The 16,222-nt window shown below is 35.3% G+C and overlaps 1 protein-coding gene and 1 pseudogene across 1 annotated transcript; both read left to right on the forward strand.

Annotated features, from left to right (window-relative positions):
* Positions 1-3,680, forward strand: LOC110260680 (olfactory receptor 6C2-like). The gene has a single exon (XM_021091772.1). It carries the CDS (start codon positions 1,879-1,881, stop codon positions 2,815-2,817), a length of 939 nt encoding a protein of 312 aa, XP_020947431.1. The 5' UTR covers positions 1-1,878; the 3' UTR covers positions 2,818-3,680.
* LOC100154718 lies at positions 9,727-11,705 on the forward strand (annotated as a pseudogene).

The raw sequence follows: 16,222 nt of genomic DNA on the forward strand, positions 1-16,222 counted from the left end.
CACTCCCTAAGCTGTTCCTTCTGCTTTCCCTTGCGGCTCCTACTCCTCAGAGCTGCATGTTTAGGCTTTTTCCAACATTATGACACAAAAGATTCCATGGCGATTTTATTGACCCTGGATCTCCAAGCACCCTTTCGTTGGTTCATTAGGTTGTAAGTATGCTAGGTAAAGCAAACACCAACCTTATTAATGTATCAACCTCTCTCTGCCCAGGAAGTCAGAATACCAAGATCTCCAAAACCTGAGAGAATTCTTGGTAATTCTCAGTCTCAGAGATGTTTCAAAGTATTTCTTAGACTTGTAATAGCCACTGTGTATGAGGAAAATTTTATAGAATTAGGTGATGAAAAATAGAATTACACATTCCAAACTGAACATGAATATAGAGTGAGATTATGAGCAATAGAGACCATAAATGCACAAATAAAGGTTATCTTTAAGAAGTAATATTGCTAGACCACCACTTGAAGTTATGATTGACTGGCCAAAAAGTAAGTATATGGACGTCTTTATTTTCATTGTCCTTTGTAAGAAACAGTCATAAATTCCTATGTTAAAAAATGCATAATATCCATCTTTACCAAATCAAAGCTGCTAATGCAAATTTTGACATTTTGTAATGGAATTGAATATTATGTTAGATGTCATTTAAAAAATAATTACCTTTGAATAGATAAAAACCATGGGACAGGTTGATTTTAAAGCATTATTTAGTGTAGCATTGTTTGAGAAATATCAAGACAGTATACACCTACCTTATTTTCAGTCACAACTTAACAAAAACAAAAAATACAAATAGACATGGACACATACACACAAATGAGGTCATCACTCCCATGTAAAACAAGGTCATACAGACTCATGATTTATCAACTCATTTGGCATCTCTCCCTTCACTACAAATTCTGGTTCTTGAGGAAGTCAAAATAAACAGAAATGAATGCATCGCATCCTAAGTTTAACATCCTTAATGTGTAATATCAAGGAGAAACTGAGTTTCATGGATGAACCTCATTAATTTTGAAAAATAAGCCATGTTACTTCCGGAACACTGAAAACACACTGCAGTGTGAAAGTCTGAGTTCAGGGTCACAGTGATGCCCTAAGTGCCCATGACTAGGACAAGGAGAAGAAGTTGAGCTGTGGAGTGTTTTTCACAACATCCCAGATTCACTTGCCTATGGTTGTACCCTGGGTTGCCCCTAATTTGAGGGAAGCTTTCAGTCCTCAAGCAAAGAAAAACCAAAACCATTTCCTTCTTCATAGTAGTATCTGGAAATCCTGGAGCTTAACTGGGGACACGATTTGTATGTGTGTGAAAGTTGAGCCTGCTACATGTCAGTAGGAAGAGTATATTTTAAAGGAAGACTATAAAATGCATAATGACATAAAATAATTTCCATTCTGTGGGGAGACTTTCCTAATTGTTCAGTGACATAGAGAAATCCAAGCCCAGGAGGCACCGAATGAAGGCTGAAAATAATTGAAGGTGGTGTCTCTGTAATTAATTGGTGAAAGCCAAGGAAAAACCTTTAGAAAATTCTCTCAGAATCACAAGGTATTTGACCACTAGCTTACATAACTCATGGCTAGAAATACTAAGCCAAAAGTATTATGGACAAAGACAAAACTATCTCGTTGGAAGACAAGGCAAGAATGAAGATATAGTTAATACTTATATCCACAATGAAGATACTACTCGAGACAAGATGTTCACTTCAAGACAGTCAAGCCAGTTTTTTGTTTTTTTGTTTTTTGAGGTTTTTTTTTGGGGGGGGAGGCATTTCTAGCCGTTGCTGAGTCCTCATTTTGTCTTCATCGCACTCTTTTCAAGTGTCTCTGAATTCTTTCTGCAGATTGGGCAGAAAGCAAGAATCCATGATGAGAAACCACACAATAAAAACATTCATCCTTCTGGGACTGACTGATGACCCACGAATCAAAGTTCTGATTTTCATCTTCCTTTTCTTTACCTACATGTTGAGTGCAGCTGGGAATCTGACCATTATCTCCCTCACCTTCATAGATTGCCGTCTTAGGACAGCCATGTACTTTTTTCTCCAAAATTTCTCTTTCTTGGAAATCTCATTCACAACGGCTTGTATTCCCAGATTTTTGTACAACATAGCAACGGGTGACAAAATCATTACTTATGCTGCTTGTGCTGCTCAAATATTTTTTACTTACCTTTTTGGGATAATGGAATTTTTTCTTCTGGCCACCATGTCCTTTGACCGCTATGTAGCCATCTGCAAACCCTTGCACTATGTAACCATCATGAATAACAGAGTCTGCAATAGGTTAATCATCAGCTGTTGGATGGCTGGTTTGTGCATCATAATCCCCCCACTAAGCCTGGGCCTCAATCTGGAATTCTGTGACTCTAACGTCATCGACCATTTTTTCTGTGATGCCACTCCTCTGCTAAAGATATCATGCTCAGACACACAGTTCATAGAGAGAATGATTTTAGTGTGTGCTGTGCTGACATTCATCATGACCCTTGTGTGTGTAGTTCTGTCCTACATTTATATCATCATGACAGTTCTAAGATTCTCTTCCTCTCAGCAAAGGAAAAAAGCCTTTTCGACCTGTTCTTCCCACATGATTGTGGTTTCCATCACTTATGGCAGCTGTATATTCATCTACATCAAACCTTCAGCCAAGAAAGAGGTGGCTCTTAATAAGGGAGTTTCCCTGCTCATTTCTTCTATTTCACCCACGTTGAACCCTTTTATTTATACCCTGAGAAACAAGCAAGTGAAGAAAGCCTTGAATGACTTGATCAAAAGGATTACGTTCTTCTTCAAAAAGTAAGAAAAAAGGTACTTGATTCATCATGATGAAAGCATGAATATTCCTTCAAATTTCTGGTAAAATTCTAATCATACTAGAGTTTTTGATAATCTCTTTTCCAGTTTTATTAACATTTTGCAACTTCTTTAACTTTACTGATGGGGAACTATTACCATTTGACTCTTCTCTTCCATATCTATTTAACAATTCCATCCACATGGATATGTTTATAATAAAATTTGAGTTAAAAGTTATAAATGAGGTGTAACACCATAATAAAAAGCACAAGTTTTTGTAAGAATATAATTCCAGAATTAAGAAAAATACGATTGATTAAAATACTGTAAAAATTCTAACCAGAGCAAATGTCTGAGAAATTGTCAGTACAATTTAATAACGATCATTTTCAGTGTTTTGCTATTTTATAGCAAATAACAGAAATCTGTAGGTGAGAGAGAAAAAAAGTACATTGAAAACAAAACAGCTTAAGCCTGACACTAGGTGTGGCATACATTGGAGTAGAGTGAAAAAAGATGCTTTAAAATGTACACAACAGAATGAATTTAAATACCACATAGAAATGGAATATGAGATCTCAATAGTCACATGATCAAAAAATTTAGAAAGGGCACAATAAAGTAAAACTATGATTAATGAACTGATACACATTCAATGGAATAGAGATTTATAATACAATCCACCCAACCACAAATTCAGATAAGTTTGAGTATTTTTGTCCACCAGCTTAAAAAAAAGAAAAGAAGAGAAACAGATTCCCTAACATAACTTAATCATGATTGTAGACGCCTGCAAGTGGAGTTTTTAAAGTCTACAAATCAGACATAAAATCCAAAATATAAATATTTAAAATAAATCCTTTAAAATTAAGTGCACAATACCAATTAAAAATCAAATAAAAATTTGAGGCTGAAATTACAGCATATCTAACAAGCCATAACACACTAAAAATCTGTATTTAAAGCACACATATTTATAAAAATTTGTAGTATAAAGTACATTTGTGTATATAAATTTTTACTTGAGAGTAGATTAAAAATGAAGGGACTCATACTCATCCTAAACAATTCTAAAAATAACAAAATGAAACAAAGTGAACAATGAAAGTTTAAGATAAAAAGCAAAAGCAGTTAACTGTAAAATTTAAAGTGAATATATCAGACGCTGGTTCTGCTAAAACTGTGGAAAAAATAATCCTGCCTTCCAAATATCAGGAGAAAGACAGAAAGCAACATATTAAAGATTAAGAATTAGAAACAAGATATAAATATCAGTACATAAGAGAATCAAATAGATATAAATATTTGCTGCACTCAATTTGACAACACAAGACAGGAAAATTGGAAGCAATAAAAAATTCTTGGTAAAACATGAAAAAAAATTACAAATTTGAATATAGCAATACTGATATAATTTACTGGGAAGGTGAATAAATTTCTGCCTTTAATGTGGAAAGAGGATAAATTTGTTTTTAAAAAATTTTTCTCCTTAATTTTAAAAATACTCCAAATAGTTTCAGCTTAAATTCATCCATTCCATATCATAGAAAAAGAAAACAACACAATTGCATTTAAGTGTAAAAATAGAATTTTTCTATATAAAATATATGTAAGTACATTTTAGGAAGATATTAAAAGAAAAAAACAAATTATGACCAACTAGATTTTAATCTACTTTGAAAAGCTATGTCTCGGTAAAATCTATCCATATACTTTATCGTAACAATTTTCAAAGTTAGACATCATGAGAAGAGATAAATAGATGCTTGAAAACCTTTGGTAAAATTTAATAGTCAGGAAACATCACAGGTAAAATAGGAACATGTTAAAAAAAACTATTCATAAAAATATTTTAAAGAATAAAAAACCAATAGATTATAAATGTAAATCAGGAATCAGATATGGATGTCTGGTCTCATTCTTGGTAATTAACATTGTTTTGTATGATCTTAAAAAGTCACAAGAAAATAAAAGTCATTATAAATACTGGACAGAAATATAAAAATAACTTTTAGCAATTTGAATATGCATATTTTAAGCATTGCTAACTCTTAATATAAAAGGTGTTTATAATGTGTGACAGCTTAGCATTTACATGGTAAGATAATTGGCAGCATCTTTTATGTGTGTATCAGTAAAAGAAATCATGTCTATGGATTAATATTTTAATTTCATATAAAGATATACATACATTTCTGCTAACACTGAAAAGGGTATAAATGCAAGAAACTAATAGACAAATAATAGAATTTAGAAAGAATTTAAGTTGGATAAGTAAAGAATATATATATTTTTTAAATGTGGTCTACTTCTGTATACCAATAAATATCTGAAAAGCAAAATAAGTAACTAATTTTAATCATAACAATAACAAAGGGACTTCACTAAGAAGTAAAACACATTTTTCTGAATGAAGTAAAAGACATAATCCATTTAAAGATATAAAATCATGAAAATATATAATTTTAAAAGTTATCTTATTCTTGGATGCAAAGCAATAGACCAAAAGTATTATAATTCACCTAAAACTAACATAAAATTTAATGCAATTCTCATTAAAATTCCAACAGTTATGCTATTAATCGCATGTAATTATTTCTAGATGCACCTAGAAGAATAAAACTCACAAGTATCCCACAAATGTACAAATAAGATCCAATGAAATAAATTTAATATATGTTTTGGTCTAGGAATACTTAATGCATAGAACAAAAAAATGCAGAAAAAGGAGTTCCCGCTGTGGCACAATGGGATCAGCAGTGTCTTGGGAGTGCTAGGACCCAGACTCCATCCCTGGCCCAGCACTGTGGGTTAAGAATCTAGGTTAGTTCTCAACTATGGCTGGGATCTTATCCCTGGCCTGGGAATTCCATATGTCATGGGGCATCCTAAAAAAAAAACAGACAGAAAAAGATTTCTACAAGTCAGGTAAGGTAGTATGTTCAATTACAAAGACGGAATTTAAATTCAGTGTGAAAAGAATTATTTAATGAATGTTGTGACTACAACTTCTGTAAGTAGATATGTTAGACCTATTTTTCAAAACACGTACAATAGATTAAATGACTGATATTATCTATCGATCTATCCATAGATCGGTAGATGGATCGTGTATACACACATATACAGTGTGTATGTATTTCCTGGAGGAAAATACATGATGCATGGTTAAACATTTCTCAATGGAAAAGAAAAAAAAAAAAAAAAAAAAACCACTAAAACAAAAGACAGAAGTTCCCTTTGTGGCTCAGCGGTTAAGGAACCCTAGTCCCCATGAGGATGCGGATTGGATCCCTGGCCTCTCTCAGTGGGTTAGGGATCCTGCGTGCCATGGGCTGTGGCGTAGGTTGCAGCGACACTCAGATCCAGCGTTGCTGTGGCTCTGGCTAGGCTGGTGGCTGTGGCTCCCATTCAACCCCTAGCCTGGGAATATCCATATACCACAAGTGTGGCCCTAAAAGGCAAAAATAAAAATAAACAAAATAAAATAAAGGAAAGAGTGCTATACTTTTGAATATATGTACCTTAAAACACTTCCCGTACACAATGTTATATATTGATTTATTTCAATAAAATGGGGGGAAAAGGAAAATGATCTTCATACCAAGAGGAAATACAGTTATTAAACAAATACATGGAAAAAACTGTTTACCCTTGAGAGTAATCAAGAAAATGCAAGATTTTTCTAATCTTTAAAATAGCATTTTATATCTACTAAAACAGCAAAATTACATCTTTTTAGTACAATAATTTTCAACATTGGAATGAAATACTTGACGGGACCGTAAATTAGTACAATACTTTTGGAAAGGAATATAGCAATAAAGAGCAATAGCCATAAATATAGTAAAAAATGAAAATAAAAAGTAAATATAAAACATTATATAAATCAAAACACACCATACACTAAATCCAAAAAAAGCATGGGCTCGAGTAATATCTAAATTATAAAAAAGAGCTCTTACACATAGAAACAACAGGATATACAAATAATTCAAAAAGAAGTGAAGAATAGGAATAGGTAATTTGCCTATGAGCAAATCAAATTTAAAGATAAATGCATAAATATATATAAATTTAGACAAACTCATTTGTAGTCCAAGCCAAAATGAAGTGATTCTGAGATAGTGGGGGTGTTGAAAAGACCTCTTATCTTTCCTGATTATTAGAACCTGAGGGAAATGGCTTTTCTTCACTGTGTCTTTTGAAATGTAAACTGCAATGTAAATTGCAATGTAAATACAATTGTAATGGTAACTATAAATAAAATGTAGATTGAAATGCAATGGAAGTTACAATATTGCATCACTGTATTCACTTAAACTTCTATAAGAAAACAAACTAGTGCACAGAGACAGACAACTTATCAGTGGTTGCCCGAGTGGGGAAGGGCAGGAAGGAGAGGGCACAGGGAAGAACAGAGATGCCCATGGACCCTTGGGGCTGATGGACATTTTCAGTCTTTTTATGGTATTAATGTTTTCACAGGAGTGTACATATGTCAAAATTTTTAAATTGTACACTCTAAATATGTGCAGTTTACTGTGTGTTGATTTTCCTTCAGTAAAACTATTAAGAAAAGTAAGAAAATGAACAAAATAACCTGCTACTTGTTATCCTCTTTGTCCCCAAGGACACTGAAGCCAAAGCACTTTTTTTGTTAGTTATTTTGCTTTTCTCAAATAAAATTACTCCAAAGAGTCATTAGTGACTTCTGAGGGTAAATCACCAAGGACCTTTTTAAAGTTCATTTATTTGCAGGGACAGCAAACTAAAAAAAAAGGAAGAAAAGATAAGGTTGGTACTGTTCAAACTTTTTCTCTGTCCAAAGTATTGAAATACCAACTCTTTCAAAAGAGGAGAGAGTTTCTGCCACTGGGATCACTATGTTTTAACATTTTATTTATTTTTTATTTATTTATTTAGTCTTTTCTAGGGCTGCACCCATGGCATATGGAGGTTCCCAGGCTAAGGGTCTAATCGGAGCTGCAGCCACTGGGCTACACCAGAGCCACAGCAACGTGGGATCCAAGCCACATCGGCCATCTACACCACAGCTCACAGAAACACCGCATCCTTAACCCACTGAGCAAGCCCAGGGATAGAACCTGCAACCACATGGTTCCTAGTCGGATTTGTTAACCACTCAGCCACGACAGGAACTCCCACTACGTTTACTTTTTAAATGTTAATCTATACACAAAAATATTTTTTAGGCCTCTCCTGAGAGAGTCAATCCTTTTTTTAAATTTATTTATCTCCTGAAGACAGCAATCTCAGGGAGCTTTCTACACATTCAAAAATCCTCAAGGTGAAAACTGATGTATGAGCAGAAGTTCACATGAAAATCTTCATAAAACCAACCATTTCATATATGTGGCTTAGGAATTACTATTTTAATCACCTTAAGGAAGTTATGATTGACAGAAAAGTAAGTAGTAAGTATAATAAGTTTCCCAACATTAGTAATATTTCCCTTTGTTTAACTTTGGTCATATTTTTCTCTGAGGAAAAATAGTTCACCTGCCTGCATTAAATTTAGATACACAAGCTCTCATTTTTATATGGTATAAAGACTTCAAAAATATATGGAGATGTCTTACTATAAATAGGTGGATATATAAATGAGAATCCTAATACAATGTATACCCAGAAATGACATAAGCCATACCACAACCTCAAAGTGAAAAAATACAAGCTCTACGTAGGAATGTGTGAGAGTGGGTACTTCTCCCTTCATCTCTCATTAGCAATCCCTGCCTCCTTCCACATGTTTATTGAAAGATAGATGAACCAGAATCTATTGGTTACATGTTAGTGTCAATGAGATTATTGAATAATATTTTATAATACTATATAATATCTTGTAAGAAAAAAATAGTTTTTGAACACTGAGTAATGTCCGCAGCATGCTAAGTGAAGTTACATAGTGATGCATATGTAACCTGAGAGATAAAGAGAAAGGATGACACCCAAAGGTTGATAGAATGCAATTACCATTCTCTACTACTTCCAAAATTAATCTAATATATATATATATATATATATGGCATATGTCACCCCCAAAATTACCATTCTCTACTACTGCTGAAATTAATCTAATACATATATGTATATATATGGCATATGTCCCAAAATTCTCTGGGAGGGTCCTAGTTTTCTGGCAAACTATGAGTGGTAGGTCAGCACTTCATCCCCACACTGGTGACTACCAGTGTGTGTTTAACATTATGAACTGGGCAAACCATCAGATATGGCCCTTCTACTTCAGTATGAATAAAAAACAGTTAAAAAGCAATGAAGAGAAAGTCTTCATAAACAAATAAACTACAATTGCAAAGGGAAAACTTTTCTTTTTTTTTTTTTTTGTCTTTTGTCTTTTTGTTGTTGTTATTGTTGCTATTTCTTGGGCGCTCCTGCGGCATATGGAGGTTCCCAGGCTAGGGGTTGAATCGGAGCTGTAGCCACCGGCCTATGCCAGAGCCACAGCAATGCGGGATCCGAGCCGCGTCTGCAACCTACACCACAGCTCACGGCAACGCCGGATCCTTAACCCACTGAGCAAGGCCAGGGATCGAACCCGCAACCTCATGGTTCCTAGTCGGATTCGTTAACCACTGCGCCACGACGGGAACTCCGGAAAACTTTCTTATTGACATAGGATTATAAGCATTGAGACGCACTCAAAATTGAGAACATTCAATTACCCCACCACAGTAATTAAATCTTAATAACCTAGAAAATTACTGTGCAGTAGCATTGGGCATAAACTTAGCATCAGAAAACCCATGACCTCTGGAATTAACATTGCATTAATAGATAACAGTGAAGAGATGATTAGGTTTACTCAGTTAAGTTGCAAAATACAGGACAAAGTATACAATATAAGCACTTACTATAATAATTGGCACAGAATGTTTGGTTAATACTATAATAACTGGCACAGAATACATAGTTAATACATGGTTAATACTTACTATAATAACTGGCACAGAGCGGATATTTAATACTATAATAACCAGCACAGAATATATGGTTAATACGGGAAGAGGGAGGAGAGCACCCAACCACGTGGATGATCACGGCTTCTGTTTTAGGGACATTGAAACGGACATGAGTGGTTTGTACAAGCAGGTGTTTGTGAGTCAGTTCAATATATAAGAAGATGTGCTTGGTATTCAAGTCAATAATGTTAAGTCAGAAAAAAAATCATTACTGGAAACAGAAACTTAGTCTTCCTGAAGTGAAAGATGTTATATAAAATGGTAGGAATTGTGGATTAAACAGAGAGGGGTGTTTAGTCAGAAGGGAAGAGGAACTAAGAGATTCAAGCAATCCAAGCAGGCACAAAGATAACTTAGAAAAATCATATGTGTAAGTTTACAGTTCCTTTATAAGAGCATTTTTTAAAAATACGATAAAATTGTGTTTAATGTACTTTATCCTGCATAACACTTGGCACATTGATAGAGACATGTGGAAGGACGCCAAGGGAGGGAAGCTTAGACAGAGTCTTCTGTGTAATGTTTACCCTTGTTCATAGGAGAAAACACACTTATCCACAACAACAAAAGTAGAAAAGTCATAGACAGCTGGAGCAGAGATTCCACGTCCTGGTCAGGATTCTTTAGAGTAAGTCCAAATTACACAGGACATATCAGCATTTGGACAAGGACTAGACTATTAACCAGAAGCATAATTTAATGATGTGGGTTTCTCTACGTGGCTCTGAATATGGAAGAATGTGGGGAGGCAAACAACACTGCTATTCGTGAACTGACACTCTATTCGGAACATGTCCACACAGATGCATGTTGTGATTTAAAATACAACATGAAAGTATACTGAACACTTAGCTAATTAGATTAGATTTTACACATGTTAGAGACTCTAAATAATAATCTCTGAATTATTGGGCATGCAGGCTGGACAGAAGTCATCAGTGATGAGAAACTATGCAATAACCACCTTCATTCTGCTGGGACTGACAGATGACCCTGAGCTGCAGGTTCGGATTTTTTTCTTTCTCTGTCTCACCTACACCCTGAGTGTAACTGGAAACCTGACCATCATCACACTCACCTTTGTGGATTCCCATCTTAAAACACCCATGTACTTTTTCTTAAAAAATTTCTCCTTCTGAGAAATCTCATTCACAACGGCCTGTATTCCCAGATACTTGTATAATATAGCAACAGGTGACAAGGTCATCACATATAATGCTTGTGCCATTCAAGAGTTTTTCACTGACCTCTGTGGAGTAACAGAGTTTTTTCTCCTGGCCGCCATGTCCTATGACCGCTACGTGGCCATCTGCAAACCCCTGCATTATGTGACCATCATGAGCAGCAGAGTCTGTGGGATTCTCATCAGCTCTTGTTGGATGGCTGGTCTCTGTGTTTTAATCCCACCACTTAGCCTGGGTTTAAATCTGAAATTCTGTGACTCTAACAGGCTTGATCATTTTGGCTGTGATGCATTTCCCTTAGTGAAAATCTCATGCTCAGACACATGGCTCATGGAACAGTCGGTTATAATCTGTGCTGTGCTGGCCCTGAATATGACTCTCACTTGTGTAGTTCTGTCCTATGCTTACATCATCAAGACAATTTTTAGGTTCCCTTCTGTCCAGCAAAGGAAAGAGGCTTTTTCGACCTGCTCTTCCCACATGATTGTGGTTTCCATCACCTATGGAACGTGCATTTTCATCTACATGAATCCTACAGCAAAGGAAGAAGTAACCATGAATAAAGTCTAAAGTCGTTTCACTGCTCATTTTTTCTATTTCACCTGCATTGAACCCATTCATTCATTTATACTTTGAGAAAAAATCAAGTTAAGAAAGCCTTTAAGGACTCAATCAAAAGAATTGCCTTGGTCTCAACTATGTAGAAAAAATAATGTTTTTAAAATACTATCTCGAGTCAAGAATAAATGGCCACTCACATTGCATTTTTGAAGTTTGTAATCTTTTGAATATTTTTCAAGTTTAGATATTTTTTAATCTTTTGAAGTTTAGGGGTTTTTTGGGTTTTTTGTTTGTTTGCTTTGTTTTTTTGTCTTTTTCAGTGCTGCACCCACGGCATATGGAGGTTCCCAGGCTAGGGTCTAATTCAAGCTTTAGCTGCCGACCTTTGCCAGAGCCACAGCAACACTGGATCTGAACCATGTCTGCAACCTACACCACAGCTCTCTGCAACACCAGATCCTGAACCCAGTGAGTAAGGCCAGGGATTAAACCGGCAACCTCATGGTTACTAGTCAGTTTTGGTAACCACTGTGCCACGACGGGAACTCCTGAAGTTATTTTTTAACAATTACACTTGTCATATCAATTTTCTCAATATTTCTTATCCCTAGATTCCACTGAGCCTTGCTAAAGCCATTTTTGTATGTTCACTATTCAAATCATTATCTGATCTTTATATGTCAATTTCTTTTCCAAAATATTTTGGAAAGAAATTAAATTCAGGAGTTCGCGTTGTGGCACAGTGGTTAACGAATCTGACTAGGAACCATGAGGTTGCGGGTTCTATCCCTGCCCTTGCTCAGTGGGTTGACGATCCGGCGTTGCCATGAGCTGTGGTGTAGGTTGCAGACACAGCTCAGATCCGCATTGCTGTGGTTCTGGTATAGGCCGGTGGCTACAGCTCCAATTGGACCCCTAGCCTGGGAACCTCCATATGCTGTGGGAGTGGCCCAAAGAAATAGCAAAAAGACAAAAAAAAAATTAAATTCATAATATTAGTTAAACATAATAAAATCATAACTCAGTTAAAATAGAGGGTAAAAATTTGTGTCGGTCTTCTCAAATATTCACACAAATTATATCTAAACACATGTAATAAGAGGAATTTTATGTAAATGTTTAAAATGGGTGAACAGGCATATAATTTAAAGTACACAGAAAAGATAAAAGCATTTCTCAATACTGAGAAAAGAGAAAAAAATCTTTATTACTGTTATGAACTCACAGAAATGCTGAATAAATTTTTTAAAATATCCCTTTGAGTACATAGCTGAAATAACCATTGCAAAGTTGTAAATTGAAGATTTCAGAAACAAAGATTCAATGAAAAGTAGAGCAATAGGAGTTCCCGTCATGGCGCAGTGGTTAACGAATCCGACTAGGAACCATGAGGTTGCGGGTTCGGTCCCTGCCCTTGCTCAGTGGGTTAATATCTGGCCTTGCCGTGAGCTGTGGTGTAGGTTGCAGACGTGGCTCGGATCCCGCGTTGCTGTGGCTCTGGCGTAGGCAGGTGGCTACAGCTCCGATTCAACCCCTAGCCTGGGAACCTCCATATGCCGTGGGAGCGGCCCAAGAAATAGCAACAACAGCAAAAGACAAAAGACAAAAAAAAAAAAAAAAAAAAAAAGTAGAGCAATAATGATGGAAGGAAGGGGTGCTCAGGAGAGCAGAGACAGTTGTTAGCGGAGCATGGATTGTGCTACGGATCACAGACACTTAGGTTTGAAGTCTCAGGATTAGTGCATTGGGAGCACTTGGTGACACAAGAGCTACACATTCAATGAACTTTGGATTGGAAAATCATTCCCATTTTCACAGAAAGATTATGTTTTTTTCTGAAAAGTATTATCTGATACTTATTAGAGCTGTGTCAAGGGAAAAACACACCCAAGTGTATTTCATAGTCCATGCCAACATCTAACACAAATTAAGTTTTATAATCCAACTTCTGTTATAAGCATTTAAGCTATAGATATACAGTACTGAAAAACATCACAAATGTAATTTTTGAGAACTTAAGTTATTTATGTCACTTTAACTAGTTGCTAGAAAGGATTAACTGCTTAACAAATTAACTAATACCTGGAAAGCAGTGCAATGAAGGCAGGCCATCACAAATTTTTTGAAACACTGGAAAAGCTGAGGTCAAAAGGTATTGTGTGGTGTTTTTTGTTTAATTTTTTTATTAAAGTATAAGTGACTTATAATGATCTGTCAATTTCCTCTTTACAGCAAAGTGACCCAGTCATTCTTTTTCTCATATTATTTTCCATCACATTCTATCACGTGATGGGAAATATAGTTCCCTGTGCTTTACAGAAGGACCTCATTGTTTACCTGTTCTGATTGTAAGAGTTTGCATCTTCTAACCCCAAACTCCCAGTCTATCCCACTCCTTCCCACTCTCCCTGGGTAACCACAAGTCTGACCTCCATGTCTATGAGTCTGTTTCTGTTCTGTGCATAGGTTCACCTGTGCCATATTTTAGACTCCACACGTACGTGATATCATATGGTATTTGTCTTTCTCTTTCTGACTTACCTCACTTAGTATAAGAACCTTTAGTTGCATCCATGTTGCTGCAGATGGCATTATCTTCTTTTTTATGGCTGAGTAGTATTCCATTGTGTATATATACCACATCTCCTTAATCCATTCATCTGTCAATGGACATGTAGGTTGTTTTGGTGTCTTGGCTATGATGAATAGTGATGCAATGAACATAGGGGTGCATGTATCTTCCCTGATCTAATAATAATGAACTATCTGAAAAAGAAATTAAGAAAACAATCTTATATACAATGGTATCAAGAAACTTAAATACTTAGCAATAAATTTAACCAAGGAGATGAAGTTCCATACACTGAAAACTATTAGACATTGATGAAAGAAACTGAAGACACAAATAAATGGAAAGATATTTCATGTTCACCAATAAAAACTAGTATTGTTAAAATACCCATATTTCACAAAGCAATTGACATTGTCAAAACAATCCCTTAAAAAAGCACAGGGGAATTTTTCACTGAAATAGAACAAACAATCCTAAAATTTGCTAAGTACCATAAAAGACTATGAGTACCCAAATCGATCTTGAGAAAGAACAAAATGGGAGATACCACATTTTCTGTTTTTAATCTATATTACAAAGATATAATAATCAAAATGATATGGCATTAGTATAAAAACAGACATATAGATCAATGGAATAGGACAGTTCAGAGTTAACCCACCCAGATATGGTTGATTACATTTCACAAAGGATCCAAAAATATACAATTGGCAAAGAAATCTCTGCAGTAAAACTAGATTTCCAATTGCAAAAGAATTAAAACAAACCCCTATCTTATACTATGGACAAAAGTCAATTCAAAATGGATTAAAGACATGGGGAGTTGCCTAGTGGTCTAGCAGGTAAGGATTCAGAGTCGTTACTGCTGTGGTTAAGGTTCTATCCCTGGCCCAGGAACTTCTGTGTGTGGCAGGCACAGCCAAAACAAAAACATACAAAAACTAAAAGGATTAAAGATTTGAAAGCATCTCTGTCATTGGTCTTGGCAATGATGTGGTTTTTTAGGTTTGACACCAAAAGCAAAAATAAACAACAATCATCATAGCCAAATTTTACAGCATGTCCATTATGACTGTGGTACACCTATAAATGTAATAAAATTCACTAAGCAATAAAAAAAAAGAATTCACCAAAGGGGAAAAAAATAAATAAACAAACAAGTGGGACTGCATCAAACTGAAAAGCTTCTCCACAACAAAGCAAATCACAAACAAAAGTAAAAGACAACCTTCCAAATGAAAGAAAATAGTTGTAAGTCATATATCTGGTAGGGATGAATATCTAAAATACATAAATAACTCCTATAACTCAAGAGCAAAAACAAACAAACCAAAAATTCAATCTGATTTTAAAAGGGGTAGAAGACCTAAACAGACGTTTTCCAAAGAAGACACACAGATGGCCAGCAGGTATATGAACATGTGCCCAACATCACTAATCACTGGAGAAATGCAAATCAAAACCACACTGAGACATCACCTCACTTGTCAGAGTGGACGTTTTAAAAAAGACAAAGATAAGAACTGTTGGTGAGAATGTGGAGAAAGGGCAACCCTTGGGCACTAGGGTGGAAATGTAAAATGGCACAGCCACCATGGAAACCAGTAGGGAGGTCCCTCAAAAAATGAAAACTAGAACTACACAAGATCCACCAATTCCACCTCTGCCTACTTATTGAAAGGAACCAAAAACTGTACCTCAATAGGATATAAGCACCCACACGCTCATCGATGCATTATTTATAATAGTTGACATGGAAACAACCTGTGTCCTTTGATGGATAAAGAAAACCTGATCAGTTGTACTAGTAGATTGGAGTTGTAAATATGACTATCAATATCTTGATGAAATTTCACTTCATCTCTTTTAATACACAAAACTATTTTCAAAAGGATTCTTGTAATACTTTTGTAATTCTAAAAAGCATAAAAGAAGCTAAAATGAGTTAAGGTAACTAGAAATAGCATTATTATCCATAGGGTTATATTTTACAACAGTGAAACTTTGGAAACAGCATATATTTACAGCAATGATATATCTAGGGATAAATGTTGATGTTACATTAATCCAATGGACTGAAATTTGATA

Source organism: Sus scrofa, chromosome 5, assembly GCF_000003025.6.
Source record: "Sus scrofa isolate TJ Tabasco breed Duroc chromosome 5, Sscrofa11.1, whole genome shotgun sequence".
NCBI lineage: Eukaryota > Metazoa > Chordata > Mammalia > Artiodactyla > Suidae > Sus > Sus scrofa.

Excerpts from the sequence above, each read along its gene's own strand:
- LOC110260680 (XM_021091772.1), top strand. The coding sequence starts at position 1,879 with ATGATGAGAAACCACACAATAAAAACATTCATCCTTCTGGGACTGACT.